Here is a 22016-nt window from a genome sequence, read left to right as displayed (position 1 = left end):
GGGGTGCTGGCTCCCAGCTCCACCTCTTTTCAGCGCTGCAAGGACCGTAGGCCATCTGCAGGGTTTGCCTGCTTCAGCTTTGGACTGATCTGATTGGGAGCCAGGAGCTTCTTCCAGGTCTTCGAAGCACGCAGGTGCAGGGGCCCAAGGACTTGGGTCATCTTTTACTGCTTTCTCAATCCATAGCAGAGAACTGGATCGGAAGTGGAGCAGCCGGGGCTCGAACTAGCCCTCCGATGATGGGCTGCTGGCAGGGCTTAACTTGCTGCTCCACAGTGCTACCCCTCAATAAGAGATACTTCAAAAAGTTCAGCCTTCCGGTTAAGGATCCCACTTACCTGGATTTGACATCTGACTCCAGTTTCTTGCTAATGCAGGCCCCGGGAGGCAGCTGTGCCATGGGTCCTGCCTCCCACGGAGACCTGGCTTGTGTTCTGGTTGTAGCTTTGGCCTAGCCCCTGCCATGGAGGGCATTTGGGGACTGACCCAGCAGATGGGAGCTCTCTGCCTCTCAGGTCCATTTCAACACAAAAAGGTTTCAAGGGGTTTTGGGCTGCAGGTTAAGCCGCTCCACCTGCGATGCCCTCGCCCCGCGTCGAAGTGCCAGGAGAGCTGGTTCGAGCCCCTGCTGCTCCACTTGGCAATCCAGCTTCCTGCTACTGCACCCCAGGAGGCAGCAGATGGTGGTTCAGACCCCTGGGCCTCTGCCACTCACGGGGGAGACCTAGATGGAGTTCCGGGCTCCAATACAGGATGTGGGCATTCCAAACGGCAGCTTAATCTGCTGCCCCACAATGCCAGCCCCTTCCGTAAACTCTGAGGTACCCTGGCATGTTGTTAACTACCACCCCCTAATGCCTAACATGGCGTGTGAAGTACAAGAGGCCGCAGCCGGTTTCTGGACGGCTGTTTGAGCTGACTCTTGGAACGTTTGCCAAGTAGTGGAGACAGTACAAGGAACAACCCGACGGCTTGAAACAGCTTGGCGTGTTGAGAGGCCGTGAGAGGATGGGGTGAAATACACGTAAAACTTCCCTGGGGACCATCCTGCGCTGTCACTCGGGTGGCATCTCACACATCGAGTGTCGGACAGCCAGTGCGGGAAGATTCTTATCACCCCAGAAGAAATCTGCATTCATTAAGCGGTCACGTGCCACGCCCCCCTCCCCGCCCCTTTTACTCCCAGCACCTCCCAAGACACGAATCTGCTCGAATCTGCTTTCTCTCCCTGCGGACTTGCCTGTTCTGGACGGTCCCTCCAGCGGCAGCCATGACACGTGGCCTTCCCTGTCAGGCATCTCTCACACAGCACGGTGTTTGTAAGTTCCCCCGTGCTGTAGCAGGTGTTGGTCCTTCCTGCCGCTGGGTACCGGTGCCCGTTACAGGACAAGATGATGTTTTGTCCTGCAACCAGCAGTTGATGGAAGTGGTTGCTTTCTCTGCCTGTGGCTGCCCTGCACAGAGCTGCTGCGAACCTTTATGTGCAAGTTTCCGCTTGAGTTCTGTTCTCGGGTCTTTGGGGCAAACCCCCTAGGAGCGGAAGGATCACTCTGTGCGAACTCTTTGGAGGAAGCACCCGACTGTGTTTGTGACTACCTGCATCCTGCTGGGTGTGATGCGGTACCTCACTGTGGCTTTGATTTTCATTTTGCCCATGAAAACTGCGCATCTTCTCTCGTGCTTGTTGGCAGTCTCTGTACTCTCTTTGGAGGAATGCTGGTTATGCTTTTGGTGTTACATCCAGGAAGTGAGAGGTCAGAGGGATCTGCCTCTCAGAGTTTTATCATTCCAGCTCTCACATCGAGGTCCGATGCGTTTTGATTTTCCTCTCCTGAGAGAGTCCAGCTTGTTCTTCTGTGTGTGGGTCGTTGTCCCAGCATCACTTGTTGAAAAGCCTACCTGTGGATGCTCCTGGGTGGGCTCTGAGCCCTTGTCAAAAACCAGTTCACCACAGATGTTTATCTTTGGGTTCTTTTGAGTTTCTGTATTTTCATGCCACCACCGTGCTGTTTTGATGACTGTAGCTTTGTAGTAAATGTAGAAATTTTTTTCTTGACAGATAGAGAGAGAGAGAGAGAGAAAGGTCTTCCTTCTGTTGGTTCTCGCTGCAGCCGGCGTGCTGCGCCGATCCGAAACCAGGAGCCAGGTGCTTCTCCTGGTCTCCCATGCAGATGCAGGGCCCAAGCACCTGGGCCATCCTCCCCTGCACTCCCGGGCCACAGCAGAGAGCTGGACTGGAAGAGGAGCAACCGGGACAGAACTCGGCACCCCGACCGGGACTAGAACCCAGGGTGCCAGGGGTGCCGGCACCGCAGGCGGGGGATTAGCCTAGTGAGCCGCAGCACCGGCTGTAAATTTAGAAATTTGCAAATGTTTGTTCTCCAGTTGGGTTCTTTTCAAGATCATTTTGGGTGGTTGGGGCACCTAGCAGTTCCATGTGAAGTTTAGGATCAGCTTTAACATTTCTGGTAAGAAGGGGTGTGGGGGGCGGCACTGAGGTGTGGCTAGGGCTGCATTGGGTTTGGAGGTCACTTTGGGGGATGTTACCATCCTAACCCTGTTAAGTCTTCCAGTCATATCCGGGTTGTCTTGGCTCTCATTTCCGTTGTCGTTGAATTCTTTCAGCAGTGTGTTGTGGTTTCCGGTGTGCGAGTATAGCGCTTTCTTGGTGAAACTCATTCCTGGGTATTTGTCCTTTTCACTGTTCTAGGAATCCTTCTCACTGTTACTGTAAACAGAGTTACTTCCTTAATTTCCTTCTCAGAGCGTCCACCACTAATGTGTAGGAACACCGATTTTTGCGTGTTGATCTTGTGTCCTGCCATTTTACTGGATTTGCTTATTGACACTAACGGTTCTTTTGTGGATTCTTTAGGGTTCTCTGTGTAAAAGGGAATGTCGTTTCTGGATACAGTTCTGCTTCTTCCTCTGTCAGTGGAATGTCTTTTATTTCTTTTGCTCGGCTAATGCTTCTGCTGAAGTTTCTAGTACAGAATGGACTGGCAGGGGCAGAGTGGGTGTTCTTGTGTTGTTCCTGGCCTTCAAAGGAGATTGCTTTCTTCCTCTCATCCTGTTAGTGTTAGCTGTGGGGTTGTCATAAATGTCATAGACAGGAAGTGCCTGTCTGTTCCTGGCTCCTTGAGTCTTTATCATGAAAGGATTGAATTTGGGTCAAATGTTTTTTCTTCATCGACAGAGGTGAGCCAAGTAGACATGTGGTTGGGGATTGGGTCCCATTTGTGGTTTTTAAAAGATTTATTTATTTATTTATTTGAGAGGTAGAGTTATAGACAGAGAGAAAGGCCTTCCATCTTTTGGTTCACTCCCCAGATGGCCACAATGGCTGGAGCTGCGCTGATGCGAAGCCAGGAGCCAGGAGCTTCTTCCGGGTCTCCCACGTGGGTGCAGGGGCCCAAGGACTTGGGCCACCTTCTACTGCTTTCCCAGGCCATAGCAGAGAGCTGGATCAGAAGAGGAGCAGCCGGGACTCGAACCAGTGACCATATGAGATGTTGGCGCTACAGGCGGCAGCTTTACCCACTCCATCACAGCGCCGGCCCCACCAATACTTTCTTAAAAAGAAGTTGGAACTCACGAGGTCATTTCCTGACCTCTCTTCCTAAAAGAACCTCACGAGCCATTGGGATTTGTAGAGGAGGTTTTCTGTTCTTGCCGACGTTGCCCCGGCTGGAGCTCTTGAGTTATCAGATGAATCATTTCCCTGTAGAAGCGTGCCAGTACGCCTCAGAGCCCCTCAGTTGGTGTTTCACAGAGAGAAGTTGAGGGAGCAGCTTCTGATACTCACCCTTCTTGGCGCGAACGGCGCCTGGGTTCCCGGCCGGCCTTCCCCTCGTCTGTGTTCAGTGTTGGTGTGACACTCACAGGCTGGACTGCGATGAGCACCTGTCGGGGTGGGACACTGAGAGAGGGGCTCGAAGTGCTGTGTGGACTGCATTCCAGTTCTGGTCAGGGCTCGCTGGGTTGTTGCATTTCAGAGTTGGAAGCAACTTGAGAGACAGCTTCATTCCGGAATAAAGGGGGGCTCAGAGAGTTGAGGGCCTTGGCTGTGACCACCAGTGCGTTGGTGCACATGTGTGGCCGGGAAGTAACAGCCAGGTGGGGGAAGGAGATGAAGAGATTCTTTTACCCTAATCCTTTCTGTGCTTGGATTTGTCTCGTGACCTTGGACAAGTCCAGTCTCTTATCAGAAGGTGGTCTTCCAGAATAAAGAATGCCATGGATTCTGTCCTGATCATTTACCCTCCTTCTTATCTCTGGGAATTACTACTGCATTAAAATATATATATATATATATATATATATATATATATTTAATTATTTGAAAGGCAGAGTTACAGAGAGATAGAAGCAGAGAGAGAGAGAGAGAGAGAGGTCTTCCATCCGCTGGTTCACTCCGTAGGTGGCCAGAGTGATGGAGCTGGGCTGATCCGAAACCAGGAGCCAGGAGCTTCCTCCAGGTGCAGGGGCCCAAGGACTAGGAGCCGTGTTCCACCGCTTTCCCAGGCCACAGCAGAGAGCTGGATTGGTCACTACTGCATTTTTAATATCTGCACTTGACATGGTTTTGCTTGATCTTTGTGCTGAGGATAGATTTGTTTTTTATTAATCACTTCTGTTTTGTTTACAGAGAGAAGGACTGTCTAAATTCAATAAGATCTATGAGTTTGATTATCACTTGTGTGGCCAGGTAGGTGCTACTCTGTTCATCGTGACACTGACGTGGGCTCTGGGGTCTGGGGGTTCAGCTGCAGCCCTGCATCCTCTAACTGCTGAGCCAGAGTTAGCCCGGCCGTGTGTAGAGCTTGTCACTGCCTCGACAGTGAACAGTGCCACGACCTCAAGGCTCTTGGCTTTGAAGAGCTGTGTTTGTTTTGTTTTCCTGTAGTAGAAAGTCCTCCCTTCATCTGAGTGATTTGGCAAAATACGCGTGCAAACACAGACTGACCTCAATTTTTATTGCTTAGAATGTCACCATGATCATGACGTCGGTTTCTGGACATTTGCTGGCTCACGACTTCCAGATGCAGTTTCGAAAATGGTCAGTGCACTGCCGGGGGGGGGGGGGGGGGGGCTTTCTGGTTATCACAGGGAGCTGTGACGGGGAAAAGCCCTGTGTCCCGCAAAGCAGGGCTCTGTGGTGCTGAGGGGGCCCCGTGTCCCCCTAGAGCGTGGGGCTCTGTGGTGCTGAGGGGGCCCCGTGTCCCCCTAGAGCGTGGGGCTCTGTGGTGCTGAGGGGGCCCCGTGTCCCCCTAGAGCGCGGGGCTCTGTGGTGCTGAGGGAGGGCCGTGTCCCCCTAGAGCGCGGGGCTCTGTGGTGCTGAGGGAGCCCCGTGTCCCCCTAGAGTGCGGGGCTCTGTGGTGCTGAGGGAGGGCCGTGTCCCCCTAGAGCGCGGGGCTCTGTGGTGCTGAGGGGGCCCTGTGTCCCCCTAGAGCGCGGGGCTCTGTGGTGCTGAGGGGGCCCCGTGTCCCCCTAGAGCGCGGGGCTCTGTGGTGCTGAGGGAGGGCCGTGTCCCCCTAGAGCGCGGGGCTCTGTGGTGCTGAGGGAGGGCTGTGTCCCCCTAGAGCGCGGGGCTCTGTGGTGCTGAGGGGGCCCCGTGTCCCCCTAGAGCGCGGGGCTCTGTGGTGCTGAGGGGGCCCCGTGTCCCCCTAGAGCGCGGGGCTCTGTGGTGCTGAGGGAGGGCCGTGTCCCCCTAGAGCGCGGGGCTCTGTGGTGCTGAGGGGGCCCCGTGTCCCCCTAGAGCGCGGGGCTCTGTGGTGCTGAGGGGGCCCCGTGTCCCCCTAGAGCGCGGGGCTCTGTGGTGCTGAGGGAGCCCCGTGTCCCCCTAGAGCGCGGGGCTCTGTGGTGCTGAGGGAGGGCCGTGTCCCCCTAGAGCGCGGGGCTCTGTGGTGCTGAGGGAGGGCTGTGCTTTTCTTTTTCAGGCAGAGCTGCAACCCTCTTGCCCTCTTTGAGGCAGAAATTGAAAAATACTGCCCGGACAATTTCGTGGACATCAAGGTAGGGTCTTTTGGAAGACATCCGGCGCTGAGGTTGGACTAGCCATGAGCAGTCAAGCTGAGTGGTTTCTGTATTTTTAATGCATTGGAATTTGGAGATGCGGTTTTCCACCTAACTCCGTACCGTGACTGAAAAAAGTTACCGCATCCACTGTGTCGTGAGGCTGTGTACACTTGGTGGCCCCAGGACTGAAGGGCGCCTTTTAGATGAGTAGCAGTTGTTTAAATAACCCCTGAAAGTGAGTTTTGTCAAATTACTCTCTGGCCTCCCTGCTGGGACAGAGGCGGCTCCAAGGTGTATCTCGCTTACTTACTTACTTGACAGGAAGCTGTCGGCTCCCCGGGCACTCGGGGCACCTGTAACCAGTCCACCTCCAAGTAGGAAATCTCCTCGGGATGAATCGCAGTTGGGGTTCATTTTTTAACCAGCACGGGCTCAGAGCTGCTGGTGTTGGAAGTGTGTGGGACCCGGGCTGTGGGCTTCGCCGTATCGGTGTGGTGGTATTAAACCTTCCGTCTCGCAGACGTTCCCTTAGGGGTGTGAAGATGGACCGTCTGCCCTCCCTGTCCTTAGTGCTGCTGAGAGCAGCTTCCTCTGCTGTTCCTGCACAGAGCCGGCACGCTGAGAAGGCGTGCGTCCTCCGTCAGCTCTCTAGTGGGCAGACGGCTTCCGCTCTCACTGCTCTCTCTCCACCACGCACTTCAGAAAACCCTGGAACGCGAGACGCGGCAGTGCCAAGCGCTGCTGATCTGGACCGACTGTGACAGAGAGGGCGAGAACATCGGCTTTGAGATCATCCACGTGTGCAAGGCCGGTGAGTGCCGCTGCCCCGGCGCCCCCTGCCTGGGGACCCTGTGAGGAGCGGGCTCTCCGCTGCGTGTGTGCACCTAGGCCGGGCTGAGCGCGTGCACACGTTCCTCCTCCTGAGCCGTGCACCACTCCCCAGGCAGCCCCCGCATCTTGTGTCGGGGCTGCCGAGAGCATTCAGAGTTCACACGCGGCGTGGCCGTTTGGCCCAGGGCCTGCTCCGTCCCTGCTGGCTATGGGTGCAGTGTCCGCCTCCCGGGGAAATGGAGGCTTTCTGTGGCGTTTTCTCTGCCTGTGTGCTGAATTGTGGAAATGAATGCAGACACAGATACTTCGGAAAGTTCCTGGAAAACACATATTGTGGGGAAACTATCCAGGGGTCTCAAAAAATGTAAGCACCGGCCGGCGCCGCGGCTCACTAGGCTAATCCTCCGCCTAGTGGCGCCGGCACACCGGGTTCTAGTCCCGGTCGGGGCGCCGGATTCTGTCCCGGTTGCCCCTCTTCCAGGCCAGCTCTCTGCTGTGGCCCGGGAGTGCAGTGGAGGATGGCCCAAGTGCTTGGGCCCTGCACCCCATGGGAGACCAGCAGAAGCACCTGGCTCCTGCCTTCGGATCAGCACGGTGCGCCGGCCGCAGCAGCCATTGGAGGGTGAACCAACGGTGAAAGGAAGACCTTTCTCTCTGTCTCTCTCTCTCTCACTGTCCACTCTGCCAGTCAAAAAAAAAAAAAAAATGTAAGCACCAAAATAAGCTTATCTTTTTAAAAAAAACTACCATTTTATGTGTGGACTATTTATTTGAGATTTATTTATGGGGCTAGCACTGTGGCGTACAAGGTTAAGTCTCCGCCTGCAGTGCTGGCATCCCATATGGGCACCAATTCGAGTCCTGGCAGCTCCACTTCTCATCCAGCTCCCTGCTAATATGCCTGAGAAAGTAGCGGAAGGTGGCCCAAGTGCTTGGGCCCCTGGCTTCGGACCGACCCAGCCCCGGTCATCATTGCCATTTGGAGAGTGAACCGGCGGATAGAAGACCACTGTCTTTCTCTCCGCCTCTGCCTCTCCTTCACTGTAACTCTGACTTTGAAATGTTTTTTAAAAATTTATTTATTTTACTTTAAAGTCAGAGTTACACAGAGAAGGAGAGGCAGAGAGAGGTCTTCCATCCGCTGGTTCATTCTGCAATTGGCTGCAATGGCCAGAGCTGAGCCGATCCGAAGCCAGGAGCTTCTTCCGGATCTCCCACGTGGGTACAGGGACCCAAGGACTTGGGCCATCTTCCACTGCTTTCCCAGGCCATAGCAGAGAGCTGGATTGGAAGTGGAGCAGCCGGGACTTGAACCAGCGCCCATGTGGGATGCCGACGCTGCAGGCGGTAGCTTTGCCCGGCATGCCGCAACGCCGGCCCCTCCACTCCGATGTCTCACAAGGCTCAATGTAAAGGTCACAGTGGTGTCTCCCTCTCAGGCCTCGTGCTCCATGTAACCTAACAGCTGAGTGGGTTGCTGCACAGCTTCTTGAGCTGCTGTGCCTCTCTACCGACTGCAGAGACGTGAGCCCTTGGGGCTGGGGAGGACAGCGTGGTGTGTCTCTGTGTTTCGCAGTGAAGCCCGGCCTGCAGGTGCTGAGAGCCCGCTTCTCGGAGATCACGCCCCGGGCTGTGAGGGCGGCCTGTGAGAACCTGACCGAGCCCGATCAGAGAGTGAGTGACGCTGTGGACGTGAGGCAGGAGCTGGACCTGAGGATCGGTGAGGAGCCCGGCAGCCTTCCTGTGGCCCGCTGTGCTGGGTTCCTGCGTCTGTGTCTGCGTGTGCAGCTGGCGTTGCCCTCATCCCCGTCCCTTTCTCCCGCCTGCCTCCCGCCTCTGCAGGAGCCGCCTTCACCAGGTTCCAGACCTTACGGCTGCAGAAGATCTTTCCCCAGGTGCTGGCCGAGCAGCTCATCAGTTACGGCAGCTGCCAGTTCCCAACGCTGGGCTTCGTGGTGGAGAGGTTCAAAGCCATTCAGGCTTTTGTGCCGGAAGTCTTCCATAGAATCAAAGGTAAGCCTCGGGGGCTTGTTTCACGTATGGCCTCTGGGCCCAGGAGAAACGGGGCCGTGGAGCATTAATCCCCCCAGGAAGATGTGCGATTTCAGGGGCGGGCATTCAGCCCTAGTCAGATGCCTGCATTCTACCCTGGAGTTCCTGGGTTCGAGTCCAGGCTCTGCTTCTGATGCCTACTCCCTGCTGATGCACACCTGGGAGGCAGCAGGTGACGGCTCAGTGCTTGGGCCCCTGCCACCTACCTGAGAGGCCCGGGTTGACTTCTGGCCTCCTAGCTTCAGCCTGACCCAGGCTCAGCTGTTGCAGGCATCTGGGGACTGAACCAGTGGATGGGAGATCTGCTTTTCAAATAAAAATGAATTATTTCAATGTGATTTTCTTTAGTCTTGTCGCCCCCTCACCCTGCCGCATTATTTCGATTTTCCTTCCTTAGTTACCCGGAGACTTTTCCTCACTTCGTGCTCCTTTGACCTTTGCTGCGAGAGCCCTTTCCTCTCTGTCACAGGGTGTGGCTTCCCTGAGTCCCGCCTTTCTGTTTTCTTCCAATGTAGTGACTCATGACCACCGAGATGGGGTTGTAGAGTTCCACTGGAAGAGGCACCGGCTCTTTAACCACACGGCTTGTCTCGTGCTCTACCAGCTGTGTATGGAGGTAAGACGTCCGTGGACCGTGAGTGACCTGGGAAGCACCCCGCAGCCTCCCACGTTGCTCCCTCTCCGTTGGCGGACTGGGGACGGTCCTGGCGCTCAGCTTGCATCCCAGACCATCGATATTGGAGGACCAGCAAGACTTGAGAACAGCACTAAAACTGTGGAGGGAAGGAGCTGCAGAACTTGCAGATAAAATCAGAATTTTTTTAAAATGATTTTGTTTATTTATTTGAGAGGTAGAGTTGCAGATAGAGAGAGAAGTCTTTGATCTACTGGTTCACTCCCTATATGGCCACAACGGCTGGAGCTGTGCTGACCCAAAGCCAGGAGCTTCTTCCAGGTCTCCCATGCAGGTGCAGGGGCCCAAGTACTGGGCCATCTTCTACTGCTTTCCCAGGCCGTAGCAGAGAGCTGGATTGGAAGAGGAGCAGCTGGAACTCAAACCGTTGAGCATACGGGATGCCAGCGCCACAGGCAGAGGCTTAGCCTACTACGCCACAGTGCCGACCCCCCTGAGATCAGAAGTTTTGAGAGCCATGTGACTGAAGTCCCTCCCTGAGGCTGTGCCGTCAGCAGAGACCAGCAGGGATTGGCTGGATGGCCTGAATCCTGGATGCTGCCGTGTGGGCAGCCTCTGCTGCAGCCCCTCCTTGTGGCTCAGGGGAACAGATCTGGGCGACGAAGTCACACACCCGTCTCACAGTGAGAAACGCCAGGAGGAAATACACGGGAAAGGAGTGGAGAATGGCCTGGGGGACAAGGAGGGCGCAGTCCTGCTGTGCTGGACACAGAAGCCCGCTCTGCTGGGGAGGCTGCAGGACGGTCCGTGGTGGAGTTGGGACTCTGCCTTTACGTTCCCTGAACTGCACACTGAGGGTCTGTTTGTTATGCCACTTCCTGTCCGTCGGCGCTTGGTTGCCTGGCTGTGCACAGTGGTTCCTCAGTAAATCTCGGCGCTTTCTAGGTTTGATAACCTGTGGTGTGCTTCCAGCTTCCTGTGCTCACAGCCATAATTAGGAAACCCCTGCTGTGTGCCAGGCACACTTGGTTGCAGGTTACTTTGTCTAGTGAGGATCGGGATGATCCCCAGTTGACAGGTGAGGCAATCAGAGCCGTGAAGCTTGGCTTCGCAGATGACATCAGAGCCAGTGAGTGGCAGAGCACAGGTTGGGCTCAGTGTATCCGCGCTCCTCCTGGAGCCCGGGCCACCTCCCAGGACCCACCCTGTCTGTGCACTGCTCTCCCCTTTGACCGCGGGGGTCCTGGAGTCTCTGTGCCACGGCACACTTACTCATGAAGTGAGAAGACCTGAAATGCTGACTCCTGCACTGGGGGATGGCGGAGGACAACAGGGCCGGGGTACGCGCTGAGCTGTTTGGAAAGGGCAGCTGGTCACCGGGCCCCTGGGAGGGAGGAGCTCGGGTTTTGATGTTCTAAGGTCCTGGGTAGCAAATCGCCTGAGTGGAGTTCTCTGTGAGTCACACCGTGCGTGAGTGGGTGGGAGACTGCTCGGGAGGCGAGTGCTGCACGGCTGTTGTATTTCAGAGACTGGAGGAGGCACCGGAGGGCTCAGAAAATTGCCTTTCACAATCTTGGCTTTGATGGAGCAGGCGTTTGGCCTGGCAGTAAAGATGCCCATGTCCCGTGTCAGAGTGTGTGGGTTCAGCTCCCCACTCTGGCCCCTGACGCCAGCCTCCTGCTAACACAGACCCTGGGAAGCAGCGGTCACAGTTCAAGTAGTTGGTTCTTGCCTCCCATATGGGAGACCCGGATTGAGTTACTTGCTCCTGGTTTTAGCCCGGCCCGGCCCAGCCCAAGCTATTTCAGGCATTTAAGATGTGAACTAGTGGGGGTTGCAAGTGCCGGCATCCCATGTGGGCGCTGGTTCGATTCCCGGCTGCTCCTCTTCTGATCTAGTTCTCTGCTATGCCCTGGGAAAGCAGTAGAAGATGGCCAAGTCCTTGGGCCCCTGCACACATGTGGGAGACCCAGAAGAAGCTCCTGGCTCTTGGCTTCGGATCAGTGCAGCTCCAGCCGTTGGGGCCATCTGGGGAGTAAACCAGTGGATGGAAGACCTCTCTTTCTGTCTCTACCTCTCTCTGTAACTCTGTCTTTCAAATAAATAAAAAATAAATAAATCTTAAAAAAGGTGAACCAGTGAATGGGAAATCTAATTCTGACTCCGTCTTTCCACCTTTCAAATAAATTACGTTATAAACAAATCCTGGTTTGAAGGGCCAGTGTTGGAGCAGTGGGTTAAGCCACCACTGGCAGTGTTGGTTTGCCATAGCGGAGTGCCAGTTCAGGCCTCAGCCACTCCTCTTTGGATCCAGTTTCCTGCTGATGGCGCCAGGGAGGGCGACAGATGGTGGCCCACGTACTTAGTCACTTAGCAGGGTGGAGTTCCTGGCCAGGCTTAAGCCTGGCCCAGCCTTTGCTGTTGCAGCCATTTAAGGAGTGAGCCAGTGAATGGAAGATCTCTCTCTCTTTCCCTCCCTCTCTGTCACTCTACCTTACACATAAATAAATCTTTTTTTTTTTTTAGTCTTGGTGTAGGTGGGAATGGGGTTATCAGTGCTCCCTGCACTGTTGGCTGCAAGTGAGATGGGCTGCGGTGGGCAGGCGTGTGGCACGGGGGACCGGAGACCGTGCACAGCCTGGTGTAATGTGTCTGTGCTTTTGGCTCTCTAGGATCCCACAGCAACTGTGGTGGAGGTCAGGTCTAAGCCAAAGAGCAAGTGGAGGCCGCAAGCTTTGGACACCGTGGTATGTTCTAGAAGGACTGGTGTGGGTGCGAGGAATGATCATTTCTAGTTGTTGGGCCTGGGGTTCTGCCGTGAGAGCAGACCCAGAGGAGCGACCTGGCGGCCACCAGGTCACACAGCCAACAGTTTGCTTGCCCTCTGGATGCTTTTTCTTTTAAACAAATGCAGTGTAACTGCTGTGTGGCGTTTGAGAAGCAAAAAGAGGAAGACAGAGGACCCATACCATCACTGTTTCACTGTCCTTACATAATTGCTGAGCTGGAGTCTTCCTGTATTTTTCATATGCATATTTCTACAGCATTGCAATCAGAGTAGCCTGTACCTCCCCACCACCACCACCACCAAGTTGTGGTGTAATCGGTGTAAACATCATTTTGCGTATCTGCTACATGAACTTAGCATGGATTCCTCAAACTTTTGGACCGCAGTCAGGGCCATACCCACGGGAACAAGTCTGAGTAAATGGGGTCGGGGTGCCCCTGCCCAGAGTCGCCCCTCAGCAGAATTCAGGCCAGATGGGTGTCAGGGTGAACGCTGGAGGATGAACGTGGAGAAGGTGCAGGCCAGGAGATGCTCGGGGAGGGTGGTCAGTGTGTCCTCGGTCTCAGATCAGCCACTGTGTAGTTGTCCCTGGGCTACCGGGGGAACTTCGTGGGTGATATGATGTCATAGGCATAGGTGACGCCTCACTGGCTGAATGTGTGTTGACATACAGTCAGGGGCATTGTTGAGGCCACCTGGGGAGAAGAGCAGCTGGTTCTCCCCCAAGGGCCCCCAGAGGACGGTTTTCATCATCCAGGGGAGTTACGGGGCCATCCGGAGCATTTGCAAGGTGCGGCTGTCCCATTGCTTGTGTTAAAATCGGTGCAGACGGCTCATGAGGAATGTGGCTCCCCCAGTGAGTTTCCCTGGTCAACATCTGAGAGCCATGGCCTGGGACCTGGCTCCTCTGGGCAGACCCTGAAGTCTTCCTGGGGCACGGTCAGGTCCCCCCACCCCGCGCCCGCCCCAGCGTGACTGCAGCCGCTGGAGTGCCGGGGACCTGAGCTCTCTGAGGGTGGGTTGTGGGCGTGTCTTGCCCCGTGGCTCATGCTCTGTACCTAATGTGGCTGCTGACCTGTTTAACAGGAACTCGAGAAGCTGGCTTCGCGCAAGTTGAGGATAAATGCTAAAGAAACCATGCGGATTGCTGAAAAGCTCTACACACAAGGGTAAGTATTTGGGTGGGGAGCTCGGACCATCATTATCAGGGTATGAAATACGTTAGAAATTCAACTCGTGAGAACACAGACTGTTTAGATCCCCCTGAAGCTCTGAAACTGAAGGGCTGGACGTTGGCTTCTCTTGTCTGATATGGAGAGGATGTTTCAGTGTGAGAGCCACAGAGGAAGTTCAGGCCCCACCCTTTGAGCCCCCCGCAGCTCTTCCCGGGGGTCCTGACAAGGGACAGACAACAGCTGGAACCCTCAGGGGTCGTTTGCCTGTGAAAGCTGGCCCTGTGGTGCACGACTGTTGAGTGTTAGAGATTTGGGTTGTCCGTATCGGGGTGTGCTATAAATGTGTGATATACACTGGATTTGGGAGACTTGTGTGAAGGAAGGAACTCTCTCAGTTTGTACGTGGCCAGCATGTGAGTAAGGTATATTCTTTTACTGGCCTACATTCTCTTAAGTGAGGGGCCAGTGTTGTGGTACGGTGGGTTAAGCTGCCACCTGCAGCTCCATCGCCCTGTGTAGGCACCAGTTCAGGTCCTGGCTGCCCCTCTGCTGACCCAGATCTTTGGTATTGCGCCTGGGAAAGCAGCTGTTGATGGCCCCTGTACCTGCCTGGGAGACCCAGGTGGCTTTCCAGGCTCCTGGCTTCCGCCTGGCCCAGCCCTGGCCTCTGTGGCCATTTGAGGAGTAAACAAGCTGATAGAAGATGTTTCTCTCTCTCTGTGTAACTCTGCCTTTCAAAGAAATAAAATAAAAAAAATTTTTTTTGACAGGCAGAGTGGACAGTGAGAGAGAAAGGTCTTCCTTTTTCCGTTGGTTCACCCTCCAATGGCCACTGCAGCCGGCGCACTGTGCTGATCTGAAGCCAGGAGCCAGGTTCTTCCCCTGGTTTCCCATGCCCGTGCAGGGCCCAAATACCTGAGCCATCCTCCACTGCCTTCCCGGGCCACAGCAGAGAGCTGGACTGGAAGAGGAGCAACTGGGACAGAATCCGGCGCCCCAACCGGCACTAGAACCCAGGGTGTTGGCGCCACAGGCAGAGGATTAGCCTAGTGAGCCGCGGCGCCAGCCTTAAAAAAAAAAAAAAAAAAAAAAGTGCTGAGAGAGGCCAGTGTTGTGGCTTAGTGGATTAAGCGCCCTTCATGATGCTGGCATCCATTATCAGAGTGTTAGGTCGAGTCCTGGCTACCTTGCTTCTGTTCCAGCTCCCTGCTACTGCACCTGGGGGGCAGTGAATGATGGCCCCCACCCCCAACAGGGAAGACCCAGATGAGTTCCTGGCTCCTGGCTTCAGCCTGGCCCAACCCCAGTTATTGCCACCATTCAGGGAGTGAAACAGCAAACGGAAGAGATCTCTCTCCCCCACCCTCCTCTCTACATTTCCTCCCACCTTCCACCCTCCTCCACTCTGCCTTCCGAGTAAACAAGTCTATAAGAAAAACAGTCATAGGGACATGTGCTGTTGGGACTGTCGGGGCACATGAGGGCCATGTGCTGTGCTGGGCGGATCTGTCAGGCTGAGCCTGAGGGGCCAGTGGCGGGTCTGGCCAGGAGCCCACTGCAGAGCCATGGCCTGAACCTGCACTGAGCTACACGCTTCCTGTCTCCCTCCGCTTCCTCGGGATGCCTGGGGAAACCTGCTGTCACCCCATCTCGGCACTTTTCTCAGTGTGGGTCACCTGGGTGGCGGTCAGTACATTGGTTCCGCTGGTGAGAGATCGTAGGCATCGCTGTTTTCAGCAGTTCCTAGACAAGTGGGAGAACATAGCCATTTCTTTCTGTTTGCCTTTGTAGATACATAAGCTACCCCCGCACGGAAACCAACATTTTCCCTAAAGACTTAAACCTGACAGCACTGGTGGAACAGCAGACCCAAGATCCACGCTGGGGGCCCTTTGCCCAGAGCATTCTAGAGCGGGGCGGCCCCACCCCACGCAACGGGAACAAGTCTGACCAAGCCCACCCTCCCATTCACCCCACCAAGTACACCAGCAGCTTGCAGGTTGGTTCCCCCGCAGGTTTTGCCACTGGAATTTTCTCCATGGGCTCTGATTTTAGGAAAGACGTGGTTTTGAAATACCTTTTCCATTTCAGGCAGGGAAGGTCAGTGTCAGCTGTGTCCCACTTCAGCCTTGTGTCATGAGAGGCGCCCGTGCTGGGTCCACTCTCCAGCCCCTGTCCTGCTCCTCCCACACAGGTGGGACAGCTTCCCTGAGCCCTGTGTGGCTCCCACGCCCACAGGGAGCCTTACTGCTGCTTGGTCCCTTGCCCACTGGAAGAATCCTCTCACTCTTCCAAGCCTGGGCCAGTATGCACTCCTTTTATTTATTTATTTTTTAAGACTGTTTTTTTAGTTGAAACACTTAGAGCAAAATCACCCATCCACTGGGTCACTCCCCGAAAGGTCACAATGGCCAGGGCTGGGCCAGGCTGAAGCCAGGAGCTTCGTCCACGTCCCGCACATTGGGCCAAGCACTCGGGCCATTTTCTTCGGCTTTTCCCAGGCCATTAGCAGGGATCTGTCTTAAAGAGGAGCAGCCACCACATGCATCAGCACCCACAGGGGATGCGAGTGTTGCAGGTGGCAGCGTTGCCCATGCACTTCCTCCTGGGACCTTACCACACCAATGGTGCGGCGGTCACACAGTTGCTGGGGAGGCTTGGCTGACGTCCACGCGCGTCACAGCTCAGACCTCGACGCCTTGTCGTCTTCCCCTGTCAGTGCTGTGTCCTTTCTGATTTTGAAAGCCATGCATGTTCATTTTACACAATACAGTAGGAGGTGCAAAGAGTTTAAAGAAGAAAACTGCCTGTGGTTCCACTTCTATTGAGAACCACATTTTAGAAAAATGTTTCTTTGAAAAGCAGAGCTCCACAGAGAGCTTCCATCCACTGGTTCACGCCACAGTGACCGGGACTAGGCCAGGCCAAAGCCAAGAGCCTGGAGCTCCATCCAGGCCTCCCACGTGGGCAGCAGGGGCCCAAGTAGTTAGGCCATCTGCCACTGCTTTCCCAGGCACATAGCAGGGAACCAGATCGATCGGAAGTGAACAGCCAGGACTGGAACAAGTGCCCATGTGGGGTGCCAGCATCGCAAGCAGTGACTTAATCCTCAGCACCACACCACGGCCCTTGAGAACTGCTTATGTGTATCTTTGTAAAACCCACCTTTTTATGAGGCAGGGTTAGCACAGCAGGGTCTGCTACTGCTTGAGATGCCCACATCTGCTGTGGGAACACCTGGGTTTAAGCCGCAGTTCCTCTCCATGACAGCCTCCTGCTAATGCACTCCCTGAGAGGCAGCAGGTGTTGGCTCCACTGCTTGGTTCTCTGCCACCAACATGGGAGACCCGGCTGGAGTTCCTGGCTGCTGGCTTTGGCCTGGCCCAGCCCTGGCTGTTGCAGGCATTTGGGGAGTGAACCAATGGATGGGAGATAACATGTCTCTTGCCCTCCCTGTCTGCTTTTCAAATAAATTTAAAGTTTCTCACTTAAAGATGGTTAGTTCCAATATATATATTTATATATATAGGAGCAGGTGTCGTGGTGCAATGGATAAACCAATGCCTGTGATTAAACCAATCCCAGGTGAGTACCAGTTCAAGTCCCAGCTGCTCCTCTTCCATGCCAGCTTCCTGCTGATGTGCCTGGGAAAGCAGTAGAATATGGCCCAAGTAATTGGGCTCCTACCACTTGTTCAGGCTCCTGGCTTCAGCCTGGCCCAGCCCCAGCCATTGCAGCCATTTGGGGAGTGAATTAGCAATAGAAGGCATCTCTTTCTCTCTGTGTCTCCCGGTCTCTCTGTAACTGCCGTTGGAATGAATAAATAAATCATTAAAAAGAAAACTACATTTGGGGACAAGCATTGAGTGCAGCGCTTCAGTCACTGCCTGGGACGTCCACATCCCACATTGGAACGTGGAGCTTCAGTCCTGGCTCCTCTGCTTCCTGCCCAGCTTCCTGCCAGTGTGTATCCTGGGAGGCGGCAGGTGATGGCACAAGTACCTGGACCCCTACCACCTGTGTGGGAGACCTGGCTTGAGTTCAGGACTTTTGGCTTTAGCCTGGCTCAGTCCTGGGTGTTGAGGGGATTTGAAGAGTGAACTAGCAGATGGAGGATCAATCAGTATCTCTCTCTCTCTCTCTCTCTCTCTCTCTGCCTTTCAAATAAAATGAAAATAAATATTTTTTTTAAAAAACTACTTTTTAACATTTTATGTCCTGAGCATTACATAAAAAATTGAGAGGAGGGGCCTGCACTGTGGCATAGCAGGTAAAGCCGCCACCTGCAGTGCCAGCATCCCATATGGGCACTGGTTCGAGTCCTGGCTGCTCCTCTTCCAATCCAGCTGTCTGCTATGGCCTGGGAAAGCAGTGGAAGATGGCCCAAGTCCTTGGGTCCCTGCACCCACGTGGGAGACCCGGAAGAAGCTCCTGGTTCCTGGCTTCAGATCAGCCCAGCTCCAGCCGTTGCGGCCAGTTGGGGAGTGAACCAGCAGATAGAGGATCTCTCTCTCTCTGCCTCTCCTCTCTCTGTGTAACTCTGAGTTTCAAATAAATAAATAAATCCTTAAAAAATTGAGAGGATGCGTTCCCATCTACTGGTTCAGTCCCCAGATGTCTGCAATGGCAGGGGCAGGGGCCACAGCCAGGATCTGGAAACCCAGTCCTGGTCTCCTGTAGTGGTGCCAGGAGCCACACCCTCTGGGCCGTCGTCTGCTGCCTCTCATGGTGTTCATTAGCAGGAAGCTGGAGTCAGGAACCCGAGCCAAGTGTCGAACCCAGGCGTTCTGATGTGGGGAGCAGGTGTCTGACTCACCAGCCAGGTTGCTCCCCAGAGTATGTTATTTATTGTTCCAGTTTTTTTTTTTTTTTTTTTTTTTTTTTTTTTTTTTTTAATTTGGGGCCAGCACTATGGCATAATAGGTTAGGCCTCCACCTGCAGTGCTGAAGATGGCTCAAGTGCTTGGGCCCCTGCATCCACGTGGGAGTCCTGGAGGAAGCTGCTGGCTCCTGGCTTCGGATCGGCCCAGCTCTGGCCGTTATGGCCATTTCGGGAGTGAACCAGTGGATGGAAGACCTTTCTCTTTGTATCTCCTTCTCTCTGTGACTCTGCCTCTCAATTAAGCAAATAAATCTTAAAAAAGAAAAGAAAGATTTATTTGTTTATTTTGAAAGTCAGGAGGTACAGAGAAAAAGAGGTCTTTCATCTGCTGGTTCACTCCCCAGATGGTCACAAGAGCCTGAGCTGGGCCAGGCCAAAGCCAGAAACCAAGGAGCCTCATCTGGGTCTCCCACATGGGTGGCAGGGGCCCAAGCATTTGGCCATCTTCTGCTGCTTTCCCAGGCCATCAGCTGGGAGCTGGATCAGAAGTGGAGCAGCTGGGACATGAACCAGTACCCATGTGGGATGCCGGCATCACGGACAGTGGCTTTACCCACTAAACTACAGTGCTGGCCCCTGTTCTGGCTTTTTGATACATGATGTGCTATAGTTGACATTTGTATCCATTAGTATTTGTGTCTTATCTCCAGTGATTTCCTTTGACTAAATACTTAGAAGGGGAATCACCGAATATGAGTATGAACACGTCGTGAGCATTGGTCCTCACTGGATCCTTGATGATCCGATGGGTGGGCGCCAAGGTGGCCGCCAGTGTCAGGTGTGGGGTTCCTCTGTGTGTCTCCAGCCCAGGGAGGCTCTTACGTCTGTGCGCTCATCGTGCTCTCTGCTGAGACTGGTGTGCGCCGGAGAATCTTCCCAGTCTGGAGGGGAGATGAGCCCCTCCCTCGCTCGTCTTTGCCTGGTAGAGCGGTGAGGGCTGTCCACCGAAACCCGCAGCACCTCTCAGCAGCCGCAGGCCTGCCTGTCAGCCATTAGGCTCCGGGGTGCACACCGGGGTTAACCTCGGGCAGCGCCGCCATCCGGGGGGTGACGCTCCACAGGTGGTGGCAGGCTCTCTTCTCCCCAGGGAGATGACCAGCGGCTATACGAGTTCATCGTCCGCCACTTCCTGGCCTGCTGCTCCCAGGACGCTCAGGGCCAGGAGACCACCGTGGAGATCGACATTGCCCAGGAGCACTTCGTGGCGCACGGCCTTGTGATTCTGGCCCGGAACTACCTGGATGTGTATCCCTACGACCACTGGAGTGACAAGGTGATGCCAAGTGGGTCGCAGCCCTCAATGCCTGAGGGGCAGGGCGGGGGTCCCGGAAGTGCAGGCTGTCTTCTGCCGTAGCCGCACGGCAGAATGATGTAACCGCCGTGCCTGCTGCTTCCCTCAGCTCCTCCCTATCTACGAGCGAGGCTCCCGCTTCCAGCCCAGCACGGTGGAGATGGTGGACGGGGAGACCAGTCCACCCCAGCTGCTCACTGAGGCGGACCTCATCGCCCTCATGGAGAAGCACGGCATCGGTGAGTAGCTGGGCGAGCAGCTGCGCACTCAGTGCGGGCCCTGGGCTGGCTGCCTGCCACACGTGCTACGCGCCGTCCCCTCTTCCTAGTCGAGGTGAGAGCCCGCCTGACCAGTGCGGCCAAGCCCAGGAGAGGCCTCCAGGAGGACCTGGCCGCTGGACAGCTCAGGGCCGCTGGGCTGGAGTCGGCGGGTGCTCACAGGAAGTGGGGTCAGGAAGACAGTTCCAGCCCGGCTTTGCGGGGCCTGGCGGCCCTGGCCTGTTGGGAGTGCTGTTGCTGTGCCGACAGCATCGATGACAGTCGGCTGGGAGGGCTGGGAGGGAGCAGGAGAGCTGAGTTGGCCTCGGCCAGGTGTGAAAGGTGACACAGGCAAGGGCGTATTAATCTTATTCCAGGTGCTCGCCTCACTCAAAGGTAATATTCTTAATGCCAGAAAACATATGTTCACACGCAAGAGCCAGCCGCCCCACACAGAGAAACAGCCATCCTGAGCGGGCCAGAGGGTTGCCTGGAGGCAGGAGGGGCCTAACAGGGCTGCATACGCGTACCTAGTACTGTGGCGCCGCGTTTCCCTTCCCTTTGTTCTGAGCAGGGCCTTGAACTCGCCCTCTGCTCCGGGAGCGGGGGCGTCCCTGCCGCAGTAGTGGGTGGCGCTCTACACCTGGGAGTTCGTGACACCTCCACAGGTTTCTTTTTTTTTTTTTTTGACAAGCAGAGTGGACAGTGAGAGAGAGAGACAGAGAGAAAGGTCTTCCTTTTTGCCGTTGGTTCACCCTCCAATGGCTGCCGCGCCCTGTGCGCTGCAGCCGGCACACCACGCTGTTCCAAAGGCAGGAGCCAGGTGCTTCTCCTGGTCTCCCATGGGGTGCAGGGCCCAAGCACTTGGGCCATCCTCCACTGCACTCCTGGGCCATAGCAGAGAGCTGGCCTGGAAGGGGGCCTACTGGGATAGAATCTGGCGCCCCGACCGGGACTAGAACCCGGTGTGCCGGCGCCGCTAGGCGGAGGATTAGCCTGTTGAGCCACAGCGCCAGCCACCTTCACAGATTTCACGTGGAGCTTAACAAGCATGTGTCTGAAAGGACCTGCTCCTGATACGTGGTGCGTTCTTGGCGCTCTCCTCTCTCGCTCTCTCTTCTCTGCGCTCTCTGCTCCCCTCTCCCCCTCTCGTCTCTCGTCTCTCTTCTCTCCTTGCTGGCTCCTCTCTGTCTCTCTCTCTCTTACATTCTCCTCTCTCGTCTCCTTCTTCGCCCCTTCCCTCCGGTCTGCTAGGTTTTCCCAGTAAACCCTTTCCCTTACTCCGGTGTTTGGTGTTTTGTGACGGCCTAACACGTCCCTGTCTCTCCTTTCTGAGAGTACTAATGTCCAGAACCCCAAGCTATTCCATACCTCACATCGTTAATTTAACAATTCACACTCTTGTGTATGACAGCGGTGATGACCCGAGGCTGTGGACAAGAGCTGCCTGGGCTGTGGAAGCCTTTAGAATCCACACTCCCCATTAGTGTTCAGACAAGGCCATGAGCAGAGTGAAAGTCCTCCCCTCCCTTCAGAGAAGAGCGCACCCTTCCTTGATGCCCACTTCTTTCCATTTGGGTCTCAACCACCAAGGTCCTTCATAGGGAGGACACTTTGCAATGGTGTCCTGGCTTTCCGTGCCTGGTTCTCGCGTGGGCTTTTTAGCCCGACCAGAATGCCTCGTGTGCTGATCCTGTGGCCGCTGAGTGTTATTTACAGCAACTGCCATCCTGAGTCTGCCCTGTGGACGGCTTCCCATGTTGGAGCATTCTCTTCTTTTAACCCTGTCTATATTATCACTAAACACATAAAATGCTTTTACCATCCAGCTAACGGTGAGTTAGGACCCCATGACAGGTTTTCAAACTGTACCCTTAGAAGTAAGCCCCTGGAATGTATGCAGAACTATACAGCGGAGCAGTCTCTTTCTAGGACCCAAGGCAGCAAAAACAGCTCTTCACAAGCTGAATCATCTCTAAGATGGGACTTGGAGCGCTGCTTCAGCTGGATTGTAGACACCTTAGTGTCTCCGTTTGCATACAAAATGGAGGCCATTATCTTACCAAGCCCACTGAAGGGGCTCCCAGT

At 55.0% G+C, this 22016-nt stretch overlaps 1 protein-coding gene across 3 annotated transcripts in view; it reads left to right on the top strand.

Moving 5' to 3' along the window:
• The window catches only part of LOC133776541 (DNA topoisomerase 3-alpha-like), a 29652-nt gene that overhangs the window by 1087 nt on the left and 6549 nt on the right, over positions 1–22016 (top strand). For all 3 annotated transcript variants that reach the window (XM_062215523.1, XM_062215521.1, XM_062215522.1), the window contains exons 2-13: positions 4649–4708; positions 4986–5059; positions 5940–6015; positions 6721–6829; positions 8426–8569; positions 8692–8862; positions 9417–9517; positions 12208–12282; positions 13410–13492; positions 15290–15497; positions 19468–19653; positions 19781–19910. In XM_062215523.1, coding sequence (XP_062071507.1) covers positions 4995–5059; positions 5940–6015; positions 6721–6829; positions 8426–8569; positions 8692–8862; positions 9417–9517; positions 12208–12282; positions 13410–13492; positions 15290–15497; positions 19468–19653; positions 19781–19910 — 1348 coding nt within the window. In that variant the 5' untranslated portion in view covers positions 4649–4708; positions 4986–4994. The remainder of the gene's footprint in view (positions 1–4648; positions 4709–4985; positions 5060–5939; positions 6016–6720; positions 6830–8425; positions 8570–8691; positions 8863–9416; positions 9518–12207; positions 12283–13409; positions 13493–15289; positions 15498–19467; positions 19654–19780; positions 19911–22016) is intronic.

This window comes from Lepus europaeus, chromosome 18 (assembly GCF_033115175.1).
Source record: "Lepus europaeus isolate LE1 chromosome 18, mLepTim1.pri, whole genome shotgun sequence".
Taxonomy (NCBI): domain Eukaryota; kingdom Metazoa; phylum Chordata; class Mammalia; order Lagomorpha; family Leporidae; genus Lepus; species Lepus europaeus.
The sequence above is the reverse complement of the archived record's forward strand: the minus strand, read 5'-3'. Positions and strand labels throughout refer to the sequence as shown.